The 23,450-nt window shown below is 54.4% G+C and overlaps 1 protein-coding gene across 2 annotated transcripts in view; it reads left to right on the top strand.

Annotated features, from left to right (window-relative positions):
* The window catches only part of ACOT7 (acyl-CoA thioesterase 7), a 92,939-nt gene that overhangs the window by 33,939 nt on the left and 35,550 nt on the right, over positions 1-23,450 (top strand). For both annotated transcript variants that reach the window (XM_057533255.1, XM_057533256.1), the window contains exons 5-6: positions 1,564-1,678; positions 8,999-9,085. In XM_057533255.1, the coding sequence (XP_057389238.1) occupies positions 1,564-1,678; positions 8,999-9,085 (202 nt within the window). The remainder of the gene's footprint in view (positions 1-1,563; positions 1,679-8,998; positions 9,086-23,450) is intronic.

Genomic DNA, 23,450 nt, shown 5'->3' with positions numbered 1-23,450 from the left:
CAGCACAAACTCTACTCTTAGAGGCATTGCTCTGCGTGCTGGGACGTGGGGGAACCATCTGTTTATGGAGGAAGAGGCTAATTGTCCACGGCGACTTGAATCCTCACCATGCTCTGTTTCTTTTGAACAAACCACTCAGCTCCTTTCACAGCCTCCTTTAGAGACGGGGGTCGCAAGCCCAAGATAATGGTAATTAAGCCATGGAATGTGTTCAGACCTGGGCAGTTTTGGAGCAGAGCCACGAGCAGGAAAAGCAAGATGTTTAAAAGCGGCTTTTGGAAGAAGGTCTGAAATTGCAAGGGGCAGAGAGGAGCACACGGGGCCCTGAGCCTGGCGGCTATTCCGCAGGCTCAGCGGGAGATGCAGGTAGAGGGGATGGAAGGGCAGCAGTCGGAGCCCAGCAGAAGGAGAGTGGCCAGGCAGGGGTCAGCAGGGAGGGTGAGGCCGGTCAGGGCGCCTGTGGACCCCGGGCCTGTCTGATGGATCCCAGGGTAGGGGGTGTTCCCTACACTGGACCCCAGGACGGTGGGCACCAGAGGGCCCAACATTCTCCATCGTGCCAAGCTTGACTGTCACCTTTATTTTTAACTTCTTGGGTCAGAACCCCCGTGATCCATCAGGAAAGCTTCAGGGGGGCTGTTTTAGCTTTGGCGGGTGTCGGCTGCCCAGGAGTCAGCAGAGTGAGGCTGCCCAGTGTCAGGGGCACACGGGGACCTGTTCCCTCCTCTCCCTGTTTGTGGGAGAGGGGGTGCAGCCTTCCTGGGGCTCCCTGACTCTGTAGCTCTATGTCCAGGAAAGAATCCCAGGAAGGAATGGGGTAGGTATAACATGGTAAGTGGCTGAGATTGTCAGTATGATTTTTTTTTAATATATATATACATTTATTTATGTATTTATTTTTGGCTGCATTGGGTCTTCGCTTCTGCGCACAGGCTTTCTCTAGTTGCGGCGAGCGGGGGCTACTCTTTGTTGCAGTGCGCAGGCTTCTCATTGCGGTGGTTTCTCTTGTTGCGGAGCACGGGCTCTAGACGCGTGGGCTTCAGTAGTTGCAGCGTGCAGGCTCAGTAGTTGTGGCGCACAGGCTTAGTTGCTCTGCGGCATGTGGAATCTTCCCGGACCAGGGTTCGAACCTGTGTCTCCTGCATTGGCAGGCAGATTCTTAACCACTGTGCCACCAGGGAAGTCCCTGATATTGTTTTAATGGTGAAAAATTGGGAGCAAACTAAAGGCCCAGATATGATGGATCCATCACATAAATTATGGTAGGAGGATACAGTGAGAGGAGGAAATACCATGACTTTGAACTTCACATACAGCATGGCAGAGCCTTTTATTTATACACGGGCATGAAAATAATTCTAGGGAGGACGTAAGGCAAACATTTGACCCAGGCACTCTTGCAGGGGGAAGAATTCATGATATTTTCCCCTTCTCTGTGTTTTCGTTATTTATATTAAACATATACTATCAGAGAAAGAATAGATAGTTCCAGTCACAGAAAGGCAGCGCACACAGGAGCCGAGCCTGGGGGCCGGACCTGACCCTCTCCCGTGCCCCCCGCAGTACTCCCGGCAGGAGCAGGAGGAGGAGGGCCGCAAGCGCTACGAGGCCCAGAAGCTGGAGCGCATGGAGACCACGTGGCGGAACGGGGACATCGTCCAGCCCGTCCTGAACCCAGGTAGGGGCTGGGGAGTGGGCTGGGGCCGAGGCAGCGCGGCCACTTCACCAGCGTCCTCTTCCTGGGCCGGTGCGTCCCCTGGCGCTGTCTCCCGGGACAGGCCCAGGGGTCCCGGGGGCGCTGTCCCCTTGGCCCTGCACCTTGCAAACCCCTTCCCAGTCGCACAGCCGACCACGGGGATGGGGGGACAACCCCGCAGGCCTCGGTGTGTCTGCTCCCGTAGAGCGCTGACCTGGAGGCCCCCGTGGGGAGAGGCCCCGCTGCCCAGGCAGAGGAACGCACGCCCGGCCACGGAGAATTTGTCCCCCAAGTTCGCCCGAGAGTGTGTTCTGGACGGGGTTTCCAGCTCATGAAAAAGCCAAAATGGCAGCAGCGTTTCCCACATGGTTGTTCCCCGCCCGCCGCCCAGACGCGGCCTCACGTTAGACGGACTCTGAGCGCCCGGCTGGCCGCGGGGGCCCGAGGGCTCTGCCGGGCCCGGCTCCTCGCGGGGCTGCTCCCTTCCAGCCTTCATCCTTGTGCCTGTAAGTCCGGGCTGCTGGCTTTAACAAGACGCGCCTCCACAGTCCAAACAGGTGAGGCAGGGCTCCCGAGTCCCTGACAGCTCAGGACGGGGCCTGGGGGCTTCGGGGCCGGTGACGAACATCACGCTCCTGTGCGCATGCGCACGCCGTGAGCACGGCTCACCCGCAGCCTCTCCGGTTGGCCGGGCTCCTGTGTTGCGTGTCCATGTCCCATGCTGGGCTCCAGAGCGACTCCTCAGGGGCCCTGCACGCGGCTGCTGGGGTTCCTGATCTGGTCCTGGCCTGCCGTCTGAGGACCGGCCCCGGGCATCCCTTTCCCCTCTTGGTGCTGCTCCGCGTGCCCCGGGCGCTGCCCCCTCGCCGCTACTGAAGAGTGCAGTGAGCTCCAGCGCAGGGGCTGGAGGAACTCCGCCTGCCCGCCCACCTGTCTTCCTGGCTGCGGGACCCTTTGGCATCAGGGTGGGCGTAGGGGGCTGGGACTGGTGAACACCTCGCAGGCGCGCAGACTCGGACAGGGCTTTCTGGGTTTCGAATTCTGTCGTTCATCGGGTGTGCACTTGACTCCTCTGGCAGCGTCTGTGCCGTTTGTGTAGGGGTCTGCACTTTGCGGTCTCCTTCCTGAGTTCCACCCTCAACTGCCCACAGTGAAGGCCAGGGCACTGCAGGTTGGTGTCTTTACTGTTCTGCTCTTTTATTTATTTTAGTTATTTATTTTTGGCTGCATTGGGTCTTCGCTGATGCATGTGGGCTTTCTCTAGTTGCGGCCAGCGGGGTCTTACTCTTTGTCGTGGTGCGCGGGCTTCTCATTGCGGTGGCTTCTCTTGTTGTGGAGCACGGGCTCTAGGCGTGCGGGCTTCAGTAGTTGTGGCACACGGGCTTAGTTGCTCCACGGCATGTGGGATCTTCCCGGGCCAGGGCTCGAACCCGTGTCCCCTGCATTGGCAGGCGGATTCTTAACCACTGTGCCACCAGGGAAGTCCACTGTTCTGCATTTTCAACAAACACCCCCCCCCCCCCCAAAAAAAAAGAAAGGAAGAAAAGAAAAACCTATAGGTATAAATAGAATGTTGCTGTTTTGATGAAACCTGATAAAGTTGTATCTTTTAACAATAAAATGTAAATAGATGCTAATCCACAGGCCTGCGGGCTCTTGTGATGACTCAAGTGTATCCAGGCCCTGGGGCACATGTCACCATCAGGCAGCGACCTCAGGCCCAGCCTCTGCTTTTCCGGAGGCAGGTCAGGCAAAGGCACGGAGGACTGCAGAGGGACGCAGGGGAGCCGAGAGCTCTCGGGAAAGGCACAGACTCGGTGCCGGGGGTGTTCCTGGGAGAGAGGCTGGAGCGGGCCCAAAGGCAGCACTCCCCACCCTGGAAGACAGGTCCACGCCCAGTCCCTGGGCCCTGTGACTGTGACCTTATTCACAGAAGGGGCCTTTGCAGGTGGAATCAAGTTAAGGACCTCAAGATGAGGTCATCCTGTGTTACCCACAAACATGGGGCGGGCCCCAAATCCAATGAGCAGTGTCCTTGTAAGAGACAGAAGGGTAGAGACAGTGTCAGCCCAAAAGCAGCAAAGAGGGGAGCTCAGAAGAGGCGCTGGCTGGCATCTGGGGGCTGGACCTACCCGTCCTTGGGCGGTTACTGGCCAGTGCTGGATGGAGGCCGGGGCCGAAGGCTCAGTCTCGGGCTTTGAGAGCCATGAGGTTCATCCTGGTTTACTCCTTTGACTGACTGTCTAGGGAACTAAGATTACTCAGGATTTTCAGTCAGTTTAAGTTCCTTCACTCATGAGATAATTTTCTGTTTGCCGTCCTCTGATTGTAAATCTGATCCATAATATTTTTCAGAATCTGTTATTCTCTAATGATATTAATGGAAAGTGGCATTCTAAATCTCAAGATTTCTTGATAGATTTTTACAAGCTTTTATTTTTTCCTTTTCTGGCCCTAATAAAAACGCATCTTTCTCAGCAATAGGGGCTGGCTTTTAACTACTTCTTAAGGGAGTCACATATCCACTCTCTGGTCTTTTTGAATACTGCAGTGTGCGCTTGTCACTGGGGTCTTCTAACACTCTCCCCTTTCCTGGGAGAACCCCCGCCCCGCCCTGATGAGGCAGGCTTGGCCCGAGAGTTGCCACCCCCCGCGCCTGCAAGGCCCTCTGGACCTGCCGCTCTCTGTTACTTTTGAAACCAGAATCACATTTCAGCCTCTGTGGCTGTTGCCTAGCAATCCCCACGAGGGGCCGACCTCCTCTTTCAGGTGTCTTTTCAGAGAGTCTGGGAGTTCTTTAGAGGCCCAGTTTTTCTTATTGTTTTCTCCATCTGATGAGACAGAATACAATTACCTTGAATTCTTCAACCCATGGCCATTAGTTGTCCAGCTTTAACTGTGTAGGGACTATTTGGCCACGTGACCCACTATTCTTTCTGGGAGCTGTTGGGTTTATGACAAAATCAGCCCTGGGACTTCCCTGGTGGTCCAGTGGTAAAGAATCCGCCTTCCAATGCAGGGGACGCAGGTTTGATCCCTGATCAGGGAACTAAGATCCGACATGCCGTGGGGCAACTAAGCCCGCGCGCCACAACTACTGAGCTCGCGTGCCTCAGCTAGGGCCCGTGTCCCATAAACTACAGAGCCCACGCGCTCTTGGACCCGCGTGCCGTCAACTAGAGAAGAGAAAACCCGCACGCCACAACTAGAGAGAAGCCCGCGCACCACAACAAAGAGCCCGCGCGTCACAACGAAAGATCCCGCGTGCCTCAACGAAGACCCTGCGTGCTGCAACTAAGACCCGACGCAGCCAAAAGTAAATAAAATAAATAAATAAATCTTAAAGAATCAGCCCTGCCTCCTCCCTGGCCTTTGTGTTTGAAGCAGTGTTCACCTCTAAGTCCGGTCCCCACTACCGGGACAGCCGGGGTCTTGGCGAGTCACACCCGCCCCTCATTCCTGCTCAGGCCCTGGACCCTGCCTCCCTGAGGTCAGCCAGTGCCCGGCCACCCCCGCAGGCTGATCAGCCCTGAGCCGCCCCTAAGAGTGCTTGGTGCCCGTTAGGGGCTTGCGCTGGGTGGGAGAACCTTCTCCCCAGGGTCTGGCCAGGCCCTGTCACCCCGCTCCCAGCAGCACTTGACCTGGGTCAGGGGGGAGGAGGGAGGCAGGAGGGAGCAGGAGGAGGAATACAGGGTCTGGAGCCGGACCTCTGGGCTTGGATCCCAGCTCTGCTCCGCGGGGACTTAGCCCTTCTGTGCCTCAGGTTCCTCGGCTGCAAGCACGGAAGAGGGAGTTCTGTGCTCGTCTCTGGCTGCCCTGGGGACCTAACTCAGGTTCTGGACCTCATTTTGAAATCGCAGGCTCAAAGATTAGGCACTGCATTAGTCAAGGTCATTGTAGCTGCTTACACTCTAAAATCCTAGCTCCTAACTCAGTAGAGGTTTATTTCCTGTAAACTCCTAATCGGGGGATCTCCTCCAGGAGGTGGGGACTCGGGATTCAGGTCCTTTGGTCTTGTAGCCCCGCACCTTTGATCAGGTGGCTCTCGGGGCACCTCGGGAGGGGAGAGAGCAGGGAGACTCACCTCTCGGCGTTTTGATGCCTTGGGCCTGGATGCAGCACTTCCACCCACTCTCCTGTGTCAGGAGAGCAGCCGTGCAGTGGAGGCTGGGAAACGCGGTCCAGCTGTGCACGGGGGAGGGCGAGGAGAGGGGCTGCCCGGTCCTGCCTTCTGGTCACACGTGGTACACCTCACCCTCAAGGACAGCGACCCGGAATCCTGTCCAGCCCCACCATCTATTTGTTAAGGCAGCACTGGCAGTGATCACAGATAACGCCCAGATGTCTGTGCCTTGACCTTGAACTTCGAAGATCCTCTTCACATTTCCCTTTAGTTCCCCTAAGAAACAGGACGTGAGGAGCGGGGAAAAGGCCACTGAGGACAGGAAGTGCCTGATCCAGGGGCTGTGAACCCACAGACATGGTCCCACCCTGCAGAGCCCCATGAGTTACGGGCCACGGCCCAGGGAAGGAGGACTTGGGTGTTGGGTGTGTGGGTGTATTTTTTTTTTTCCCATCAGAATTTTGGTGTTTTCCCTCGTTAAAAGCTCATCAGTGCCAGTTCCAAGAACACTAAATCATTAGACACAGCTTAACTGATATTTTAAACATGACTGCAGAACAGTGGGGACATCTCTTTGACTGGGTTGTTATAGTCATTTCAAGTGGCTTGTCATTTGAATAAGTAGATAGTTGACATGACAAAGATTTTTGTATGCTGCTTCCATTGTTTGAAATTTAAAAAAATTCTTTTGTCATTGTGCACACGCAAACCTCTTAGCTGGTCAGAGCAGTTCCTGAGAGCAGGCCAAACTTGAGGCTTTTCATTTCCATTCATGCTGTAAAATAGCTACTTTGATGTCTTTTATGAGTGGGACCCAAAGCAAAGAAAGCATAGTAGGGCACCCTGTGGCTCTCGGGGCCTTTTTGTTCTTTGAAGAGAGAGGCCGAAGGGAGACAGTCCTTGGAGATCAGGGGTGTCGTGGGCCGGCAGAGCTGGCCTAGAGTGTTTCTCTGATGGCTGTGGTGGCAGAGGGACTTTGCTGGCATCTTCTGTGGCCCTTGGGCTGTGCCCCTCCACCCAGTCTCCCCAGGCCGGGTCCAGCCGTCTGAAGCCCCGAGGCCACAGTAGGCGTGGCCCTGGGTGCACCCTGACCTGCCAGGGCTGTTACCCGCACTTCCTGAGCACAAGGAGGGTTTCGGGTGCGTCTTCTCCACGTGGAGTGAAATTAGGAACCGGGCAGGGCAGAGTTCTGGACGCCTTCTCAGGGCCTCCCTTCTCATCCCATGCAGCGTGTCCGGCGACATTACCCGAGGCCCAGCGTGGTCTCGGATGATCCAGGCCATTCTGGATGCCCCGGGGCCTGGGAGGCAGCTGCGAGAGGAAGCATCTCCTCCCTCCGGTCGTCTGCACTGACCGAAGCCCCCGGGGATGCCAGGGGACCCTGGACCTCCCCTCCCAGAGCCTTTGGAGTCGTCTGCGTCATCTATTGGCTGGTTTTAGATAGCATCCTTGCGCACCTGCTCCCGCGGGGCCCACATGCAGGTGGGTGGGCTGGATGGCGGAGTCCTCAGACTGTGGCCTCTCGGGAGGGAGTTCTCCACTCGGCTGCTGACCACCAGCTCCTGACGCCGCGACAAGCTGCTGCTTCCGACGTCCCCGGCTTGAGGGTTCACCCGAGGCAGGAGCTGAGACCTCCCGTGGCGGCTGGCGCCCGCCTCTGCCAGTCACACTGAGCCAGGGAAGCAGGCAGAGAGGGAGCAGGCCTGTCGCCAGAACCCCCGGAGGTGGGAACTGACTGTGGGTAACAGTGAGCGACCCCTCCCCCCACCCCAGCCCGCACCCCAGGCTGGAACCACTTCGTCGCCTCTGACACAGCCGAGGGCCCTCCCGGCTGGGAGCATCCCAAGATGCTTGAGTCCTTCCCGCAGGGACCTCTCAGAGCAGGTGGCACTTCACACACGAGCTCGCAACTTGAGTCTAAGTCTCTCTAAGCCGTGAGGCTTGAGAACAGATAGAAAATATCTTGAGTTTGGAAGTCAATCCTTAAGGCCCCAGCTCACCGGAACTCCAGTTTTTCCTGCTTCGTGACCCCTTCAGGCAGCCACACAGTCTGAGATCCCACGTGGGGGAGCATCAGGAAAAGTCTCGGAGGCAACTGTCGATGCTTAAGAGACCCAGGCCCCGACCTCTGGGTGGGCGCCCCTCCTGGGTCCTGAGCAGCGTTACTTCCTGCACAGACTTTTCTGTCTACCGGCAAACACAGGAAGGACCTTTCTTCACCTGCAGGGTGTCCCAGCCGTGCGGGGGCCCCGCAGGCTGGCTTCCTCGGCAGCTTGGTCTCGCTGGGGCAGGAAGGGGCACACCAGCTGTCCAGGCCGGGAACAAGTGGGCGTCATCCCTCCCGGAGGCTTTGGGAAGGCGGAAGCAGGCACAGCAGTGGGGTCTGCTCAGAAGACCCTACGCTGGTGTTACCCACCCCGTTGGAAGAGTCTGTGTCGAGGGACAGTATCGATTTCTGGAGACGGGGCTTTATCTCATCTTTCTTTTGACGTGCAGCCTCTTACAGATATTTCAGCAGCAGCAGTGCCGCGTGGGTGAGGGATGCCCCCAGAGACTTGGTGCTCTGGGAAGATGAATGGGGGACACTGGAGGAAAGGCCAGCACACCTTTCGGTGCTGTGTCTCCGGGGCCGGGTCGGGACTGAGGGCTGGCAGGAGTCCCAGGGTGAGGTCTAGGGATGCACGTCTGTGGCGTCTCTATCCAGTTCCGAGTCTCCACCTACCGTTGTGTCTAATGAAGTCGAAATTTAAACTTTTGAGAAGTTGCATAATAAATTACTAAAATATTGTCAGTGCCTGTTTACAAACTTGAGAATGAAAGTCAGATGGGTGACTGTCCCCTAACCGAGGGCCATACCAACCCTGGGGGCTTATAGGCAGGAGGTGTTCACTGGCTGCTCGGGAGTCAGGGCAGGGCCTCGCTGGGGACACTGGTGTCCCCAGGGAGTAGTGTCATGACCCACTAGCAGAGTGGCTAATTAATCCTCGAAAGCCTTCCCCCCTCACGGACTGGAGCGTTTTGAGACCACGGTTTTCCTTAGAGAAATCCCACCTAAGGTGATGGCAGTGGGAAGCCTTCGGGGACCACGCGAACATCAGGGCACTGTCGCCACTGCTGGGCCCTTTGGCCGTGGGAATCGATCGGTCCCGCGGCCTAATCTCTCTCCTTTGTGATTCCAGAGCCGAACACGGTCAGCTACAGCCAGTCCAGCTTGATCCACCTGGTGGGGCCTTCCGACTGCACCCTGCACGGCTTTGTGCACGGAGGTAAGGACCAGTGACTCTCGCTGTCCCCTTCCTGCTCCTGGTTCCTTGTTAATCCCCCCAGGAGGCCATGCTGCCATCTGACCCAGTTTAGGCTCTTGTGTTTAATGAAGTGTAAATTTAAACTTTTAAGAGGTTGCATAATAAATTGCTGAAATACTGTCGGCGCCTGTTTTCAAAATTGGGAATGAAAGTCAGATGGGTGACTGTCCTAAGGGAAGGTCACACGCAGCCCTGGGAGCTCATGGCCACGAGATGTTTAGTGGCTGCCCGTGGGTCAGGGCAGGGCCTTTTGGGGGACAGTGAAGTCACCAGGGAGTGACAGTGTGACCCGCTAAGAAAGAGGGCTTAATTCAGCACGTTTTTGCCTCTGGCGTTTGCATGTGTTTCTTCCTTTAATCAGATTCCACCTCAGACAATACAGGCCTTGAAGTTCCCAGCTTGGGAACCACGGCTGGAACACAAGAGGACTTAGCTGCAGGCTCACAGAGGGACACTTTTTACTTTAACAGTGTGTAGTTATTTTTTGTGTGATTTAGGGAAAATATAAGTAGCACATCAAACCTATAATTTAATGGAGATTATCATCTCAGATGAGATCAAAGTAAACCTTAAAAAACAAGTCGGTTTAAAGAAAAACATAAGGGGAAATGTTGCTAAGTGGTATACCCGTTAGCAGAAGTTGTGTCGGTGGTGTGTGGGCGGTGTAGTCTGGGCACCGCTCCTCCGGGGGTACTGAGCAATTCATCGTCCCCCAGGCATGACTGGCACTTGCACATGCCGTTCATCTGCACTCTTCATTTCCAGTGGCCTGGAATGCCAAGTTCTCCTTTCTTCTCCACTCTTGAAAACTCCTATTCATCCTTCAAAACCCAGTTCCAGGGGTAGCACTCTGTGCAGGATTACATTGATACTTCTACCAGGGGATGCCTCAGGAGCAGGGTTCAGTCTTATTCTTTGTGTTGGCTCCAGGGTTTCACACAGAGCCAGAGAGGTGCTTTGCAGAAGCTTGTTCCGTGAACAAGAGGCACAGGTCAGGCTTGGGTTGAAAAGCTTGGGATGAGGGGCCCTGGACCTGTCAGAATCAGAGAATGGGGCCTGATTTGAGATATATTTTTCAAGTTTGTTTCTTTTTTTAACTAATCCTCTTCTGTGTATTTCTTTTTTCAATTTCATGATTTTTTCCCTCTTTCAACTAAACGCTGCTCGCGATGCCCTTAGATATGATTAACTTAGTCCTACCTAAGGGAAGCTCTACTTTACAACAAAGGGTGCTTTCCAGCCCCATGAATGTTGTGACAATCAGGGTATCTTTCTTCTCTGAGAGCAGCCGTGGCCTTACCAGCCTTCTTGTTCTTCGCCAGCCCTTGCCAGCCAAAGGCCGGGCTTCTGTAACTGCTAAGAACTGTCTTTGAGCCTCATAGAGCTCCGCTCTACCTGAAATTTGTGAAACTCTATGCTAGAGTTTTTGCTTATTTCATGCAGATGTTGGAAGTTCACTAAATGTGGCATTTCCATCATCACTGTCTCCTTGGCAGAAAGTTTATACTCTTCAGTCCCATCTTTCCTCACATGCTGAGAGACGCCCGTGAAATGCAGGAAGCGAGGGAATTGTTGGAATCCCCTGGAAACCTACAGCACATCGTGCTCATTTACGGAGCCTGTGCGGCTGCATTTAAAACAAACGCGTTTTTTAATGTGTGTTAAAGAAGTGTTTACAATGGCTTTGCAATATTTAGTGCCTATTTTAGTAGGGGTTTTGTGCTCATGATTTTAAAACCATGCCTAATAATTTTACGAAACCTAATCACTTCTTATAGTGCCTCGTAACTCACCAGGCGCGAAGGAACAAAATAAATACCGTACTGAAAACACTGAGCGCTGTGATTTTATCGTATTTTCCTATAGAGAGAATACTGTCGGCAAGAATGGTGTCTAAGCCATTTGAATGAACGTCTCCTGTAAACTGTAATTCAGTAGATGCCAATCGCAGGAGGAAACGGTGCACTGAGATGGATGCTAATTTGGCTTTTATTCAGTAATTCTGCACTGCGTATGGGTCTTTGGAAACCTCCTTCCCGTCCTGTTTTCTGTGATTTTCACACATTGGATAGTCTTCATCTTGAGGACTGGCTCCTACCCTGCCACTTAAAAAAACACACACCATACAGATCTTGGCAACGCCGAACTGGTGAGAGATGTAGTGGGAAGGGTTGGAAATCACAGAGGGAATCCAGGACTCCTGTCAGACGCTGGGTCGTCCCTCCTTTCCTGGCTGCAGGGACAGAGCCTCCGATAATTCATCGAGGGGATAGAAAGGATGCAGGGAGTGAGCAGAGGACGCTCGTTTTGCTGTGTGGGAAGGCGGGCTGGCTGCTTCTCCGTGGTTCTGAATTTCAGGGCCTCTGTGCAGAAGCACTGGCCGGGCTTTTGGCTTCTGCCCTCAGAGTCCTGCATGAATCCACGTGCAGTCCTCTCTTTCTCCTCTTGGTAGTTCTGGGATCTCAGCCCAGAAAAGGCCGTTCCCCCTCCGCTCTCCCCTCCCCCATGGCCGGCTGAAAGGGGTGACCCAGCAGCTATCTGCGGGGGTGTTTATGTTCTTGCCACAGTCAAGACCTTTTTATAAACTCACCCGGACACCCATCCTTGATAAAAACACCTGGAGTAGGAATTGATTTTACTTCCCGGACATGATAAAAGCCCTAAAGTGAACATCTTACTCAGAGGGGAGCTCGGAGGATCTTCCCCTGAGGTTAGGAGTAAGGCAAGGGACCCCAGTTAACGTTGTCTTGGGGATTTTAGCCACTGCAGTAAAACAGGAGGAAAAAAAATAAAGGCACAGGAAGTGGCAGAAAAGAAGTAAAGCTATCTGGCTTTGCAGATGGTGCAGTGACATACCTGGAGAACCCAAGAGATTCAGTGATAAAAATAACTCAAATAATTAAAAATTCAGTAAGGTAGCAGCACATAAAATGAATAATAATAAAAAAGGCTTGCCTGAAATAGAAAAACTGCTTTTCATTGTTTTTGCTTGCAGGTCTGTTTGTTTTCTAAGGTGTGTTTTGTGTCGGTGAATTTTAACTCGGATCATGAAACATGACTTTTTCATAATTTGATGAAAAGGGGGCGTTGGTTTTGTGTGTGCGCCTTTGATTCATCTTCTTGAAGATGGCGTTCCCTTCTCCCGTGTTGGTTCCTGAGATGTCCTGTGCTCTGATTTCTTTCCTGGGGGACTCTCCTCGCCTGGCCCTCCGTCGGCTGTTTCCACGTGGGTTTCCCAGCCCGAGGGGGGTTGTTGATGCCACAACTGGCCGGATGTGAAAGGAAGCGTGCTCCCCAAAGCCGGGACCGCTGTGCTCTGCCAAGACCCATCTGGCCGCGAGGGCCGGATCGGAGAGGGGGGCACCACAGCTCTGCCCGCGGCGTGTGTGGCTCTCAGCCGGGGGCCCCTGCCGCCTCGCGGCTCACGGCTCCCTGCGCTCACCCTGTGACTTTCTTTCCCTCAACGTGCCTCTTGCTCTCCTGCCTCGGTGTCTTTGTTCACCCTGTTCTTCCCACCTGGCACCGTCCGCCTGCCCATCCCAAATCCCGCGCCCTCCTGGTGCTCCCTGAGCCCCTCCCTCCCAGGCAGCTGCACGCCCTTCGCCAGCCGCCACGCCACGGCCTCTCTCGTCCTGCCCCCCCGTGCTGGTTGTGGTTTTCTCAGGCGCTCGTCTCCTGGAGGTCCCCATCTCCCTTGCCGGTCTCCCATGGTGCTCTGCAGAGAAGGAGCTTGGTGAACGGCCACTGAGTGAATGAAAGAAATCTTTTGGAAAGACGGTTTGAGTTGACGCTGCCCGGTGGCCACGTCCTGAGCCATTGGCAGCTTTTCTCTGTTAGAATCACGGGCCGTAAATCCAACTGGGCACGTGGCTCCCATGTCCTCAGACTGAGCTGCCGGGTTGGGCCCACTCGTAGGACAGGCTCTGCCCCGTGCTTCACAGTGCCCTGTGGTGCCCACGCTCCTGCAGGGGACGCGTGTCCGTCTGCCTGACCCCCCCTCCCCACCCCCAGCACCGGCGCTCTCTGCTCGGCGCCCTGGGGTGTCTGCACTCCCGTCCCCCGAGTCCAGTCCCTCTCAAGGTCCTCCTTGGAGCCGGCTCCAACTCGTGCCTGCTGTCAAGCTCATTTCTGACCTGCCGTTGCCAAAACCGGCGGGTGGGTCTGGCCCTCACGGTTCACACGGCTCCCCTCCACCCTGCCACCTCCTTCCCAAGGCCCAGGATCGCCCTCCCCTGCTTTCCTCCGCCCGCTGCCACCCCTTCAGTCCCTGTGCCGTTCCACCTTCCTTCCTGTCCTGCCCGGCGTCGGGTACCCGGGGCCCCATCCTCGCCCCTGCACTCCCTCCCCCCGGGACTCCTCTGTCTCACGCCAGCCTAGGCCAGTGGCTCCTGACTCCAGCTGCTTCTTCGGGACGGGCGTCTCCGACTTGATGTCAGGCACGGAGCTCCTCTGCTCCCCCTGTGGTGGCGGCCAGGCCGCCCTTCTGGTTGTCGAGCCAGAATCCCTGCGGTCCTCCGGGACTCGGTCTCTCTTCAAGGCTCTCTGTCTCATCTGTCAGCCAGTCCTTCGGGCTCTACGTTCAAAACATCAGAACCTGAGTTCTCGCCACCTCCACCGTCACCTCACCTCCGGGACATGCGCGTTACCGTGGAAACGGCCTCACACCTGGTCTGAGTTCCGTGACCAGGAGCAACCCAGCAGCCTCACGGGTCCACTCAGAGCCGAAGGCAGGTCAAGCCGGGCCTGCTCAGCCCCCTCGGTGGCTCCCGTCTGACTCCAGGTAGAAGCCCGGCCTTCCGTTTGTGCCGCTTCTGCGCTCGCAAGGCCTCCGGGACCCGTCTCCCCACACGCCTCCCGCTCCGCCGTGTCAGCTCCCGGGCTCTGCTCCTCGGCTTCCCGGGACACGGCGGGGGCGGCGGGGGCACTTCCACCTGCGGGCTTTGCACCTGCCCTTCCCTCTGCCTGGGTTGTGGTCCCCAAACAGCCGCGCAGATACCTCTCTCTGTCTTCACGTCTCTGGAGAAAAGGAGAGGGCTTTCCTGACCACCCCATGTAAAACGGCCCCCACCCCGGCCTGCTCGCTCCCCGGGCCTGGACGGATCCCTTCCCTGCGGTGTAGACGGGCCACGTGCTGAGTGAAGGGGCCAGAGAGAGTGAAGATGAGGGAGGGAAGATGGTCCCTGAGTGGGCAGAGGGGCCCCAGAACTGACAGGGGCAACAGCAGGTCAGCCCCCCCAGCCCCCCAGAGGACGCATGATGACGGCCCCTGACTTGGTGAGCGTCCGGCAGCCCCTCCCATGTGCCAGCCCCGTGTGGGGCTTGGGGACGCAGTCACTGCCCCGCCTGAGACGTCCAGAGACAGAACTGCTCCTGCAACACGTCCTGCACACGAGCATCGAGCCGCCGAGGGGACACGCACAGCTGCCCCAGGATCCCGAGGCCGGGGGACCTCGCGGGACCTGAAGGAAGAGGGGGAGGCAGAAACGGCAGCCCCGGGGTGGCAGGGAGCACGCGGGCCGAGAGGAGCCCCAGCCAAGCGAAGGAGGTCTGGGAGGCGAGGCGAGGTGAGGCGTGCGACCCCTGCACAGCCGCTCGTGTCTGCTCGGGTTTCGTGGGGCGGTTTTGAAAAAGCGGTCCTCTACACCTGGAAGAGGAACCGATTTCATGGAAAAATGCAGAAGGAGGCACAGATGCTCCTCTCCAGCTCTGTGACCTCGTTTCATCGGAGCCCCTGCTGCGTGCTGGAGTGGGTGTCAAACCTGTGGCCGGGGAGGAAGCAAGGAGGCCAGGAAGGCGTGTTTCCTCCTTCTGAGAAGCTTCTGGTCTCATGGGGTCAAGAGGTGAGGGCGTGAAGGCCGGTCTGGGCCCCCGTTTCTTCATCGTAAGGCTGAGTTGTGTCAGGCGATGGCCCCCGTTCCTTCCAGTTCTCACTTTGCAAGAATCCTTGTTTCTGAAAACACCATTCTCTGCCGCCCAGGCTCCAGAGAGCAGCGTCCTGTCCATCTGGACGGAAGGGCGGGAGCCGGGGTCTGGTTACAGCCCTGGAACCCCAGGCGCTGTGAGCTGCTCGTGAGCTTCCTGCCTCCCCGCTCAAAGGACCTGCTGACACCCATCCCGGAACTGGTTTCCTCCTGCCCGCGCTGGTCCCCTGAGCGGCTGGGGACCTGTGTGGCTCCCGGCCCATCTTCTTCCTGAACTGCACAGCATCTCGCTTGAGAAACCCAGTCAGCTCTACAGCCTGCGCACGTCCTTCCCTACGAATGCACCGGTGCTTGGGGTTTTGGTGCCCCGTTAATCAGCTTTTGCTTCCCCTTTGGTTGTGATCATTAGGGGCACACAAGGCAGATGTCCCCTAACGGTGTCTTTCCTGTTCAACGTCAGGAGCATGAATTCTTCCGTGTTAGCCTTCACCCCTGACTGCAGCCTGGACTCCTGGGAGGAAACTGACACCCTCCAGAGTGGTTATGGGCTGTCAAAGGCGTGACCTTGCCTCGTGTGGACTCCGGCGAGGCCACCACGTCCCACTGGGAGGGGCTCGTGCGTAACCACTGCCACCTTTCCCTCTTCTCCATGGCATTTGGGGCAGGAACACGCGTGCCCTACTTCCCCTGTTGCCTGTTCAAAACAGGGAAGGCATTGATTCTCAAACAGCAGTAAGCGAACTTAATTGTGACCTTCTCCAGTTCCCTGACACAGAAGTAAGACGTGGCCTCGTGGCCGGGCAGCCCTTCCCCCGGCTCCCTGGGCCTGCGCTGCCCCGGGGCTGTGCCTGAGGCCTCCGCCAGACCCCACCCTTGACATTTGTCATTAGAAACCAATCGTCTTCGCCCTTGACATTTGTCATTAGAAACCAATCGTCTTCACTCACTGTGCATTAATTTCCAAAAACAACCTTTATTAGCTACCTTAATTAATATTCCTCTGCCCTTGGTCCCGGTTCCCAGAGACCTGCAAGTACATTTGGAACCTGAAGGGGGAGAAGCCAGTCTCGGGAGGCTGTTGCCTAACCGGCTCTTAGAATAACTCCCCCTGTGCTTTCCAAACGGTGGGCTAGTTAAAATAAGATGAACTTACTAGCGTTTTCTTAATATAGGAGGCCGGCACCCACACTCCGTCAGCTGGGATTCAATATCGAAATGGGGGCATCACGAATCGCCCCCCACAGCGCAGCCGGTGGCGCCGGGCTCTGAGCTGCCGACGGCTGCTTTGGGTTTGCAGCAGGCGTGACCCAGTCAGCCAGGCAGGCCGGGAAAAGAAAATTCAGCCTCTATGTTCAAGCCAGTCAACATGTTGTCAGTACTTTAAAAACAAAAACAAAAGCAAACCTGTAAGCAGTTAGGTGTTAGATTCCAAAATATCTCTTGTACCCGATGTTTGTCTGGCATGTTAGTGGCCAAGCAAGTCTTACTTTTTTTCCTTCCCGTAATTCCTGAAATGAACGCAGTATCCAAGGGCGGCAAATCCTACAGTTTTGTTGTCATCTTTTAAATGGCGAATCTCGGGTAATAAGAGCAGCTCACGACAGACTAATTTGCCAAAGTCCTTTTCCCATCGTCAGCGGCACCTATCGTATCTAAATGGGAAGGAATTGATGAGGTTTTTCAGTGGGAACCTGGAAAGAGGCATTTTTGAGAAAACTCGGATACTTGATATTTTTAATTAAAGCGTAAAAAAGTGAAGGGGAGAAGGTGACTTCCAGTGTCCAAGAGGGCTGGTGGCTCCCTCTGGCAGGACAGGGGGCCCGGCTGGGCAAAGTTAGAGGAAGGGCAGTTACAAACCAGGCAGCTGGGTTTCTGGTTGTTTTTGTTTTTAAAGAAAATTTACTTTTCTCAGTGGACACATTGATTGTAATGTCTCGTGTCTACAATCATAGATAAGGGTATTTTGTGATAACAGTCTTTCTTTACAAATGTCATAACGGGATGAGATTATGTGGATTTTATTGTCTGTTTTCTGCAAGGGCCATTTTCCCTTAGCAACAGAGAACAAGAATGTCTCAGCCCAGACCCATGCAGCGATGGGTCCAGGGTTGTTCCTCACCGGGAAGAGGAAAGAGGGCTCGTAATCAACATTTTATTATACAGGCAGACCTTGTTTTATTGAGCTTCACTTTATTGTGCTTCACAGATTTTTTTTTTTTTTTTTTTTTTTTTAACAAATTGAAGGCTTGTGGCAGCTCTGCATTGAGCAACTCTGTCCAGCGCCCAATTTCCAACAGGATTTGCTCCCTTCATGTCTCTGTGTCACATTTTGGTAATTCTTGGAATATTTCAAATTTTTTCATTATTCTTCTATTTGTTATGGTGATCCGTGATCAGTGACTTTGGTTGCAGCGGTTGCTGTTGCAAAAGATTACAACTCACTGAAAACCCAGATGATGGTTAGCATTGTTTAGCAATAAATTCTTTTTATTTAAGGTATGTACATTGCTTTTTTAGACATAATGCTATTGCACACTTAATAGACTACAGTGTAGTATAAACATAACTTTTATATGCACTGGGAAACCAAAAAAATCGTTTTGACCAACTCTATTTCTAAATTCCCTGTATTGCAGGGGTCTGGAACCGAGCTCGCAATGTCTCCGAGGTGCCTGTAATCTCGGTTTTACGAGATCAGTTCCCTTCCCTCTAAGTAGCCGCCAGAGTCCACTTTGCACACAGGACCCCAGAGGGCCCGGTTATGCTTCACGCTTCTCCATCGCATTTGTGAGAACAGACTCGGGGCCGCCGGGAGCCACGGGCACAGGTTTCTGCTCCCAGCGCTGACCCCGTGTTACCCGCACGCAAAGCGGGGGGCCAGGAGCCCTGCCTGTAGAAGGCCACACACTTGAGTTCTGCACAAGTCTAAGTTTTTCCCCCAGAAAGCTTTTCCGTGTAGTGAGCCCTAAAATCTACCTTGCTGTCACTTCCCACTGACCCCACCGTGGTCCCCGGGAGGTGGAGATAACGGAGGTGGGCGGAGATGGTCCAGGTGAGGCCTGTCTGCAGCTCCTCTCCTTGTGGAGCAGACCTCCTGTCCCTCAGTGCTGGGATTCCTCCTCAGCCTTGTCACCCGCTGCCCGTATATCACTGTCCCAGTACCTGGGATCGACCCCGATTCGGGGTATCATCTGATAGTAGACTCACGTGGTGGGGTCATGTCTGCCCCCTGACCTGGGCACTGGGAGGCCAGGGCCTCGGTCCAGGAGCCGTCACTGTAACCACTTGTTTCCTGTGGGTCTCAGCCAATCACAGTTCTCTCCCTGGTCTCCCAGCTCAGATTTGTGTGCTGGCTCTTGGGGTCGGCAGGGGGCTGTCTCTTCAAGTGTGAGATGAATGGTGATTTTGTCATCGAACACGTCCCCTAGCAGCTCACCTGGCTTTTCCTGGCCTCACCTGGACTAACTGTGATTGTTACCCAGGTTTGGGCCCTGTGACTCGCTATTGGAGCTGCTTCCTGGGGTCGATTCAGCGTTCCTTTGGTCCCTGACTCACTTACTCACTTGCGGCCCTTTCTGAGCGCTGTGTGTCAGGTTCTGAATTGGTCAGGACACGGGGACAATAAGGCGTGTCCCCACCCTGTGCCAGCGTCCGTGTCACGTGATGCGGTGGCCTGGGGATGCCACACGGGGCTGATGGGGCGTCTGGCACCAGGAGCTCAGCCGGCTGCTCACGTTCCGCCGCCCCACCCCCTGTGCCCTGGGCTCAGCGCCCATCCTGGCTAGCACACGCTTTGGATCCGGCAGTATATTTCGTAACAGTGAAGTCCCTCGTGGAACCTCTACCTGCATTTTTAAAATTTTTTTTATTTTTTATTTTTTATTTTTGGCTGCGTTGGGTCTTGGTTGCGGTGCGCGGGCTTCTCATTGCGGTGGCTTCTCTTGTTGCGGAGCACGGGCTCTAGGCACGTGGGCTTCAGTAGTTGTGGCTCGCGGGCTCAGTAGTTGTGGCGCATGGGCTCAGTTGCTCTGTGGCATGTGGGATCTTCCTGGACCGACGATCGAACCTGGGTCCTCTGCATTGCCAGGTGGATTCTTAACCACTGCGCCACCAGGGAAGTCCCTGCATTTTGGATAAATGGAGCAAAACGCTGGTTGAAGGAGCTGATTATTATTTGTTCCATTTAGTCTTCCATTCTTAGCTTCTGCTTTTCAGGACCTACAAATAAGGGATTAATTGTAGGTACTTTCTGTGTTCTAAACATCAATCCCAATATAAATTCTTTCTTTCCGACCTCCAAGCCACACCTCCCCGATGACACCGTCAGGTGACTTGGGAGCTCTGGGTCCGGGACCCCCACGCTGCACACACGGATGTCGCTTCCACCACCACCTCTCAGCAGGACCTTGAGCTCCATTCTCCACTGTCCTGTCTTAGTCTCAGTACCGTGGGATCTGGGTCGAGAGGTGACGTGGCCTCTGGTGGCCTGTGGTCAGGGGCTGGTCCCCACCTCTGCCCGAGGGTGTGAGCCACGGACACGTGCCTCTCTGTGCCTCTACTTCCTGCTTTGTAAAACGGAGACAATAAGGGCCCCTCCCCCTCCGAGGCTGCTGTCCAGGGAGGGCCAGCACTCATTCATTCGTTCGTTCATTCATTTGTTCTTACACTCCGTATGTGCTAAAGGCCTACCATGGGGCCGGCCCCGGGGGGCATCAGTGAACAAGGACAGTGTCCTTCCAGCCCGAGGGGCTCTGAGCCACGCGCTGGAGCATTGCCTGCGCCTGGACCTCCGTAAACGCCCGCTGTTTTTCGTCTAGTTCTCTGCTCCCACCACCATCCTGCGCCAGACTCCAGTGTCGCCTTTCTTTGTTTTTCTCTCGAAAAAAACCTCTGGCTATCTCTGTCTCGTCTGTTCCCAGAAGGACCCTGACGTGGCTGAGTTCGCTGGCGTCTCCATCGAAAAACAGGACAGCCGCACGTAATACACATTCCGCCATAAATTTCTAACATCCTCTGGTTAAAATGCCCGCAAACCCCCCTCCCCCGTGACACACGCATACAGTTTCTACCAGAATCCCCTCTGTCTCCTCATCCTTCTTGCATTCAACTGTTTCAAGACTCTGGATCAGCCTTTTCTTAATGTAATAAATTATCGTCTTTGCAGCTGTGTTTCATGGCAAATACAGCCGACCCCAGACACTGAATGAGCTCTGTTGGTCACTTACTGCACTGGGAGTAAGTCTACGGGAAACAGCTTCTGAATTCAAGCCTCCAGCTCATGCCGAGTCCTTTCGAGAGTGGGACCACTTGTCCAGCTGCTCTAACGACGTGAATTTTATGAGGCAGTTCAGCCTAGGAGCACTCAGTCTGGGCTCTCTCACTCCCTCTGGGAAACAAACACACACGCACGTGCACACACACGCAGGCGCAAACACGCACACTGACCCACGGCCTCATCCGCAGGCGGTGTGTGTCGCCCTTGCCCAACGTGTTTCCTGGTGTTCTGAGACATTTCCCTTGTCTTTCTTTTTCTGTTGATGTTTATCCTCTAGACCACAGCTCTCTACCCAAAGCCCCGAATTAAATCAGGGTGGAGTTCAGCGACATCCACTAGCCCCTGAGTCTCTGAGCTGTAGCTGCTGGGCTCCTCCTGTTTGCTCCTCAAAGCCACCTGCCTGTCACCGCTGCCACCGCTTCTAATTTGCAGATGCAGCACCCAAAGCTCGGAGGATGATCTGCCCGCTCAGGGTCCCCAGCCAGGCGGGGGCAGGGGGCACTCAGGCCCAGGCCGTCCCAGCTCTGAACCACCATGTGGGAGGGACAGTGCCCTCCCCCGCCAGGTGACCTGTATGCTGGCCTGTGTTTTCACCTCCTTGGAGCCCCGGGCCGATGAGGGACTTGGCTGCTAAGCCAGCACTTGCCCCGCCTTCATCAAGGCCCCTCCCTCACTGTGGGTAGAAAGGCCAGGAAGGACTCGTGCTGGGCTTAGGCATGGCTTCCCGGGTCCATTTCCAATATGACTTAAAATAACCCACCAGAGGCTCCTTGCAAAGCCAGGTGTTACCCCTTGTCTCAGACCTTGAGCGCCGAGCTGCTTGAAGCCCGGAGCCTCCCTGCCCTGCCAGCCGCCCAGGGTTAAAACCTGGCACCAGTGGTTCTGTTTTCTGCCGAAGAGCCTTTCCCCAGCCTCTCATTTGCACTCTCTTTAGAATTGGACCTTGTGTGACTTTGAGCCTCCGTTGAGCAGAATGACGCAGTATCTTTGAAAACGCTTTGAGAGTGGCAGGTGCCAGCTAACTCTGCCCCATTGTCTCCATGCTTTATCGTCATCATCAGGAGCTTGCATGAGAAAAGTCATGGTAATAGAAGCATAATTTTAAAATCAACAACCCTAATGTTTTTTTTAAAAAACTTTTTTATTATGGACATGCTCAAATATACACAAAAGTAGAGAGAAGAGTATACCAAACCCCCAGGTATGCCCCTCCCAGACAGAGGGCCCCTCCCTGTCTCCCATGTTCCTTGTAAGTAGTGTCTTCTGCTGTAGTATCTGTACGAGGCCTCTGGTCCATTACAGAAGGGGCTTCTGTCCTGTTTTTAGTTTATTGTATTTTGTTTTCCCTTCACAGTAAAGAGAGTTTTAATTAATCACCAATGTTTAAAAATTGGTAGATTCCTCATAAACTCGTAGGTTCCAGGCTTCTCTTGAAATATCGTTAGTCTGGTCGTGCTGAGCCCTTGTTCCTGGGGGTGAGGGACAGTAGGAGGGGCCGAGCAGCAGCTGTCCTGTAGAAGGGTCCCCGCCAGCTCTCCTCGCTGTCAGCTGTCCGGCGTCACCTGCCTGGCCCTGTAGGCACTGAAGTCCACGAGCCCCACCTGAAACATGACTCCCTGGGAGCCAGGGTTTTATGAGCCTGCCTCTCTCTGCATTTTTAGAAATCATTCTGTATCCTTGGGTGGATGTACATAACTGTTTTGTTTTTTGGTTTTTGGTTTTTTCTTGGCTGTGTTGGGTCTTCGTTGCTGTGCGCGGGCTTTCTCTAGTTGTGGTGAGTGGGGGCTACTCTTTGTTGCGGTGCGCGGCCTTCTCATTGCGGTGGCTTTTCTTGCTGCGGAACACGGGCTCTAGGCGCGCGGGCTTCCATAGTTGTGGCTCGCGGGCTCTAGAGCGCAAGCTCAGTAGTTGTGGCGCACGAGCTTAGTTGCTCCGCGGCACGTGGGATCTTCCCGGAACAGGGCTCGAACCCGTGTCCCCTGCATTGGCAGGCAGATTCTTAACCACTGCGTCACCAGGGAAGTCCCCATAACTTTTAAGTTTTCTGATAGTTATCAGGTAGATCGATATCATTTTGCTGCTTTTATAGGTCAAAAATGGTTGAACATTGGCCATTTCATGTAGTTTGACCTAATATAAGATATGGTTTAAGGTTTTAAATATGAGATAAGAAGAAGAATATTGTGTTGCCCTTGGTGGGGCAGGAACGGGGGGTTGGGGGGTTAGCAGCAGGTATGCCATCCTGATCCCGTCAGTTAAGGGGGCGCGAGCAGAAGAAAGCGTCTATGGCCTGAGGTTTTAGACACCTTGGCCCGACAGTGCTCTTTCGGTCAGCCCACTTGTCTAGTTTTGTTTGTTTTCTTATGTAACAGCTTTATTGAGATGTAATTCACATGCCGTACAGCTCACCCATTACAAGTCATTGATTTTTAGTGTATTCAGAGTTACACAACCGTCACCACAATCAATTTCAGAACATTTTCATCACCCCAAAGAGAAGCCGCGTAACCACATTAGCAGCCGTTCCTCACTTCTCCCGAACCCCTATCCCTAGGCAACCATTAATCTACTTTCTCTATCTGTGGATTTGCCTATTCTGGATATTTCATATAAGTGGAATCCTCCAATATGTGGTCTTTTGTGTCTGGCTTCTTTTACTCAGCATGATGTTGTTAAGGTTCATCCATGTTGTAGCCTGTGTCAGTACTTTGTTTCTTTTTACTGCTAAATAATATTCCATTATATGGCTATGCCACATTTTCCTTGTGCATTTATTGGTTGGTGCACATTTGGGTTGCTTCCATTTTGGGGCTATTATGAGTAATGCTCTCATGGGATCAAAAACTCGTGTACAACTCTTTGCGTGAACACATGTTTTTATTTCTCTCCGGTGCACACCTGGGAGTGGAATTGCTGGGTCACGTAGCAGCTCTGTGTTTAGCCTTTCGAGACCCTCCCAACTGTTTCCAAAGCGGCTGCACCATTTCCATCCCCAGCAGCCGTGTAGAGGGTTCCGATTTCTCCACATTCTCACCGGCGCTTGGCATCTGGCTTTCTGATTGCGGCCGTCCTGGTGGAGAGTGTGACGAAGCTTTCCTGGCAGGATAGGATGCCTGTAGAGGTTAGGAGA

This window comes from Balaenoptera acutorostrata, chromosome 1, assembly GCF_949987535.1.
Source record: "Balaenoptera acutorostrata chromosome 1, mBalAcu1.1, whole genome shotgun sequence".
NCBI lineage: Eukaryota > Metazoa > Chordata > Mammalia > Artiodactyla > Balaenopteridae > Balaenoptera > Balaenoptera acutorostrata.
Note: the sequence above shows the minus strand (reverse complement) of the source record. Positions and strands in the feature narration are given on the sequence as shown.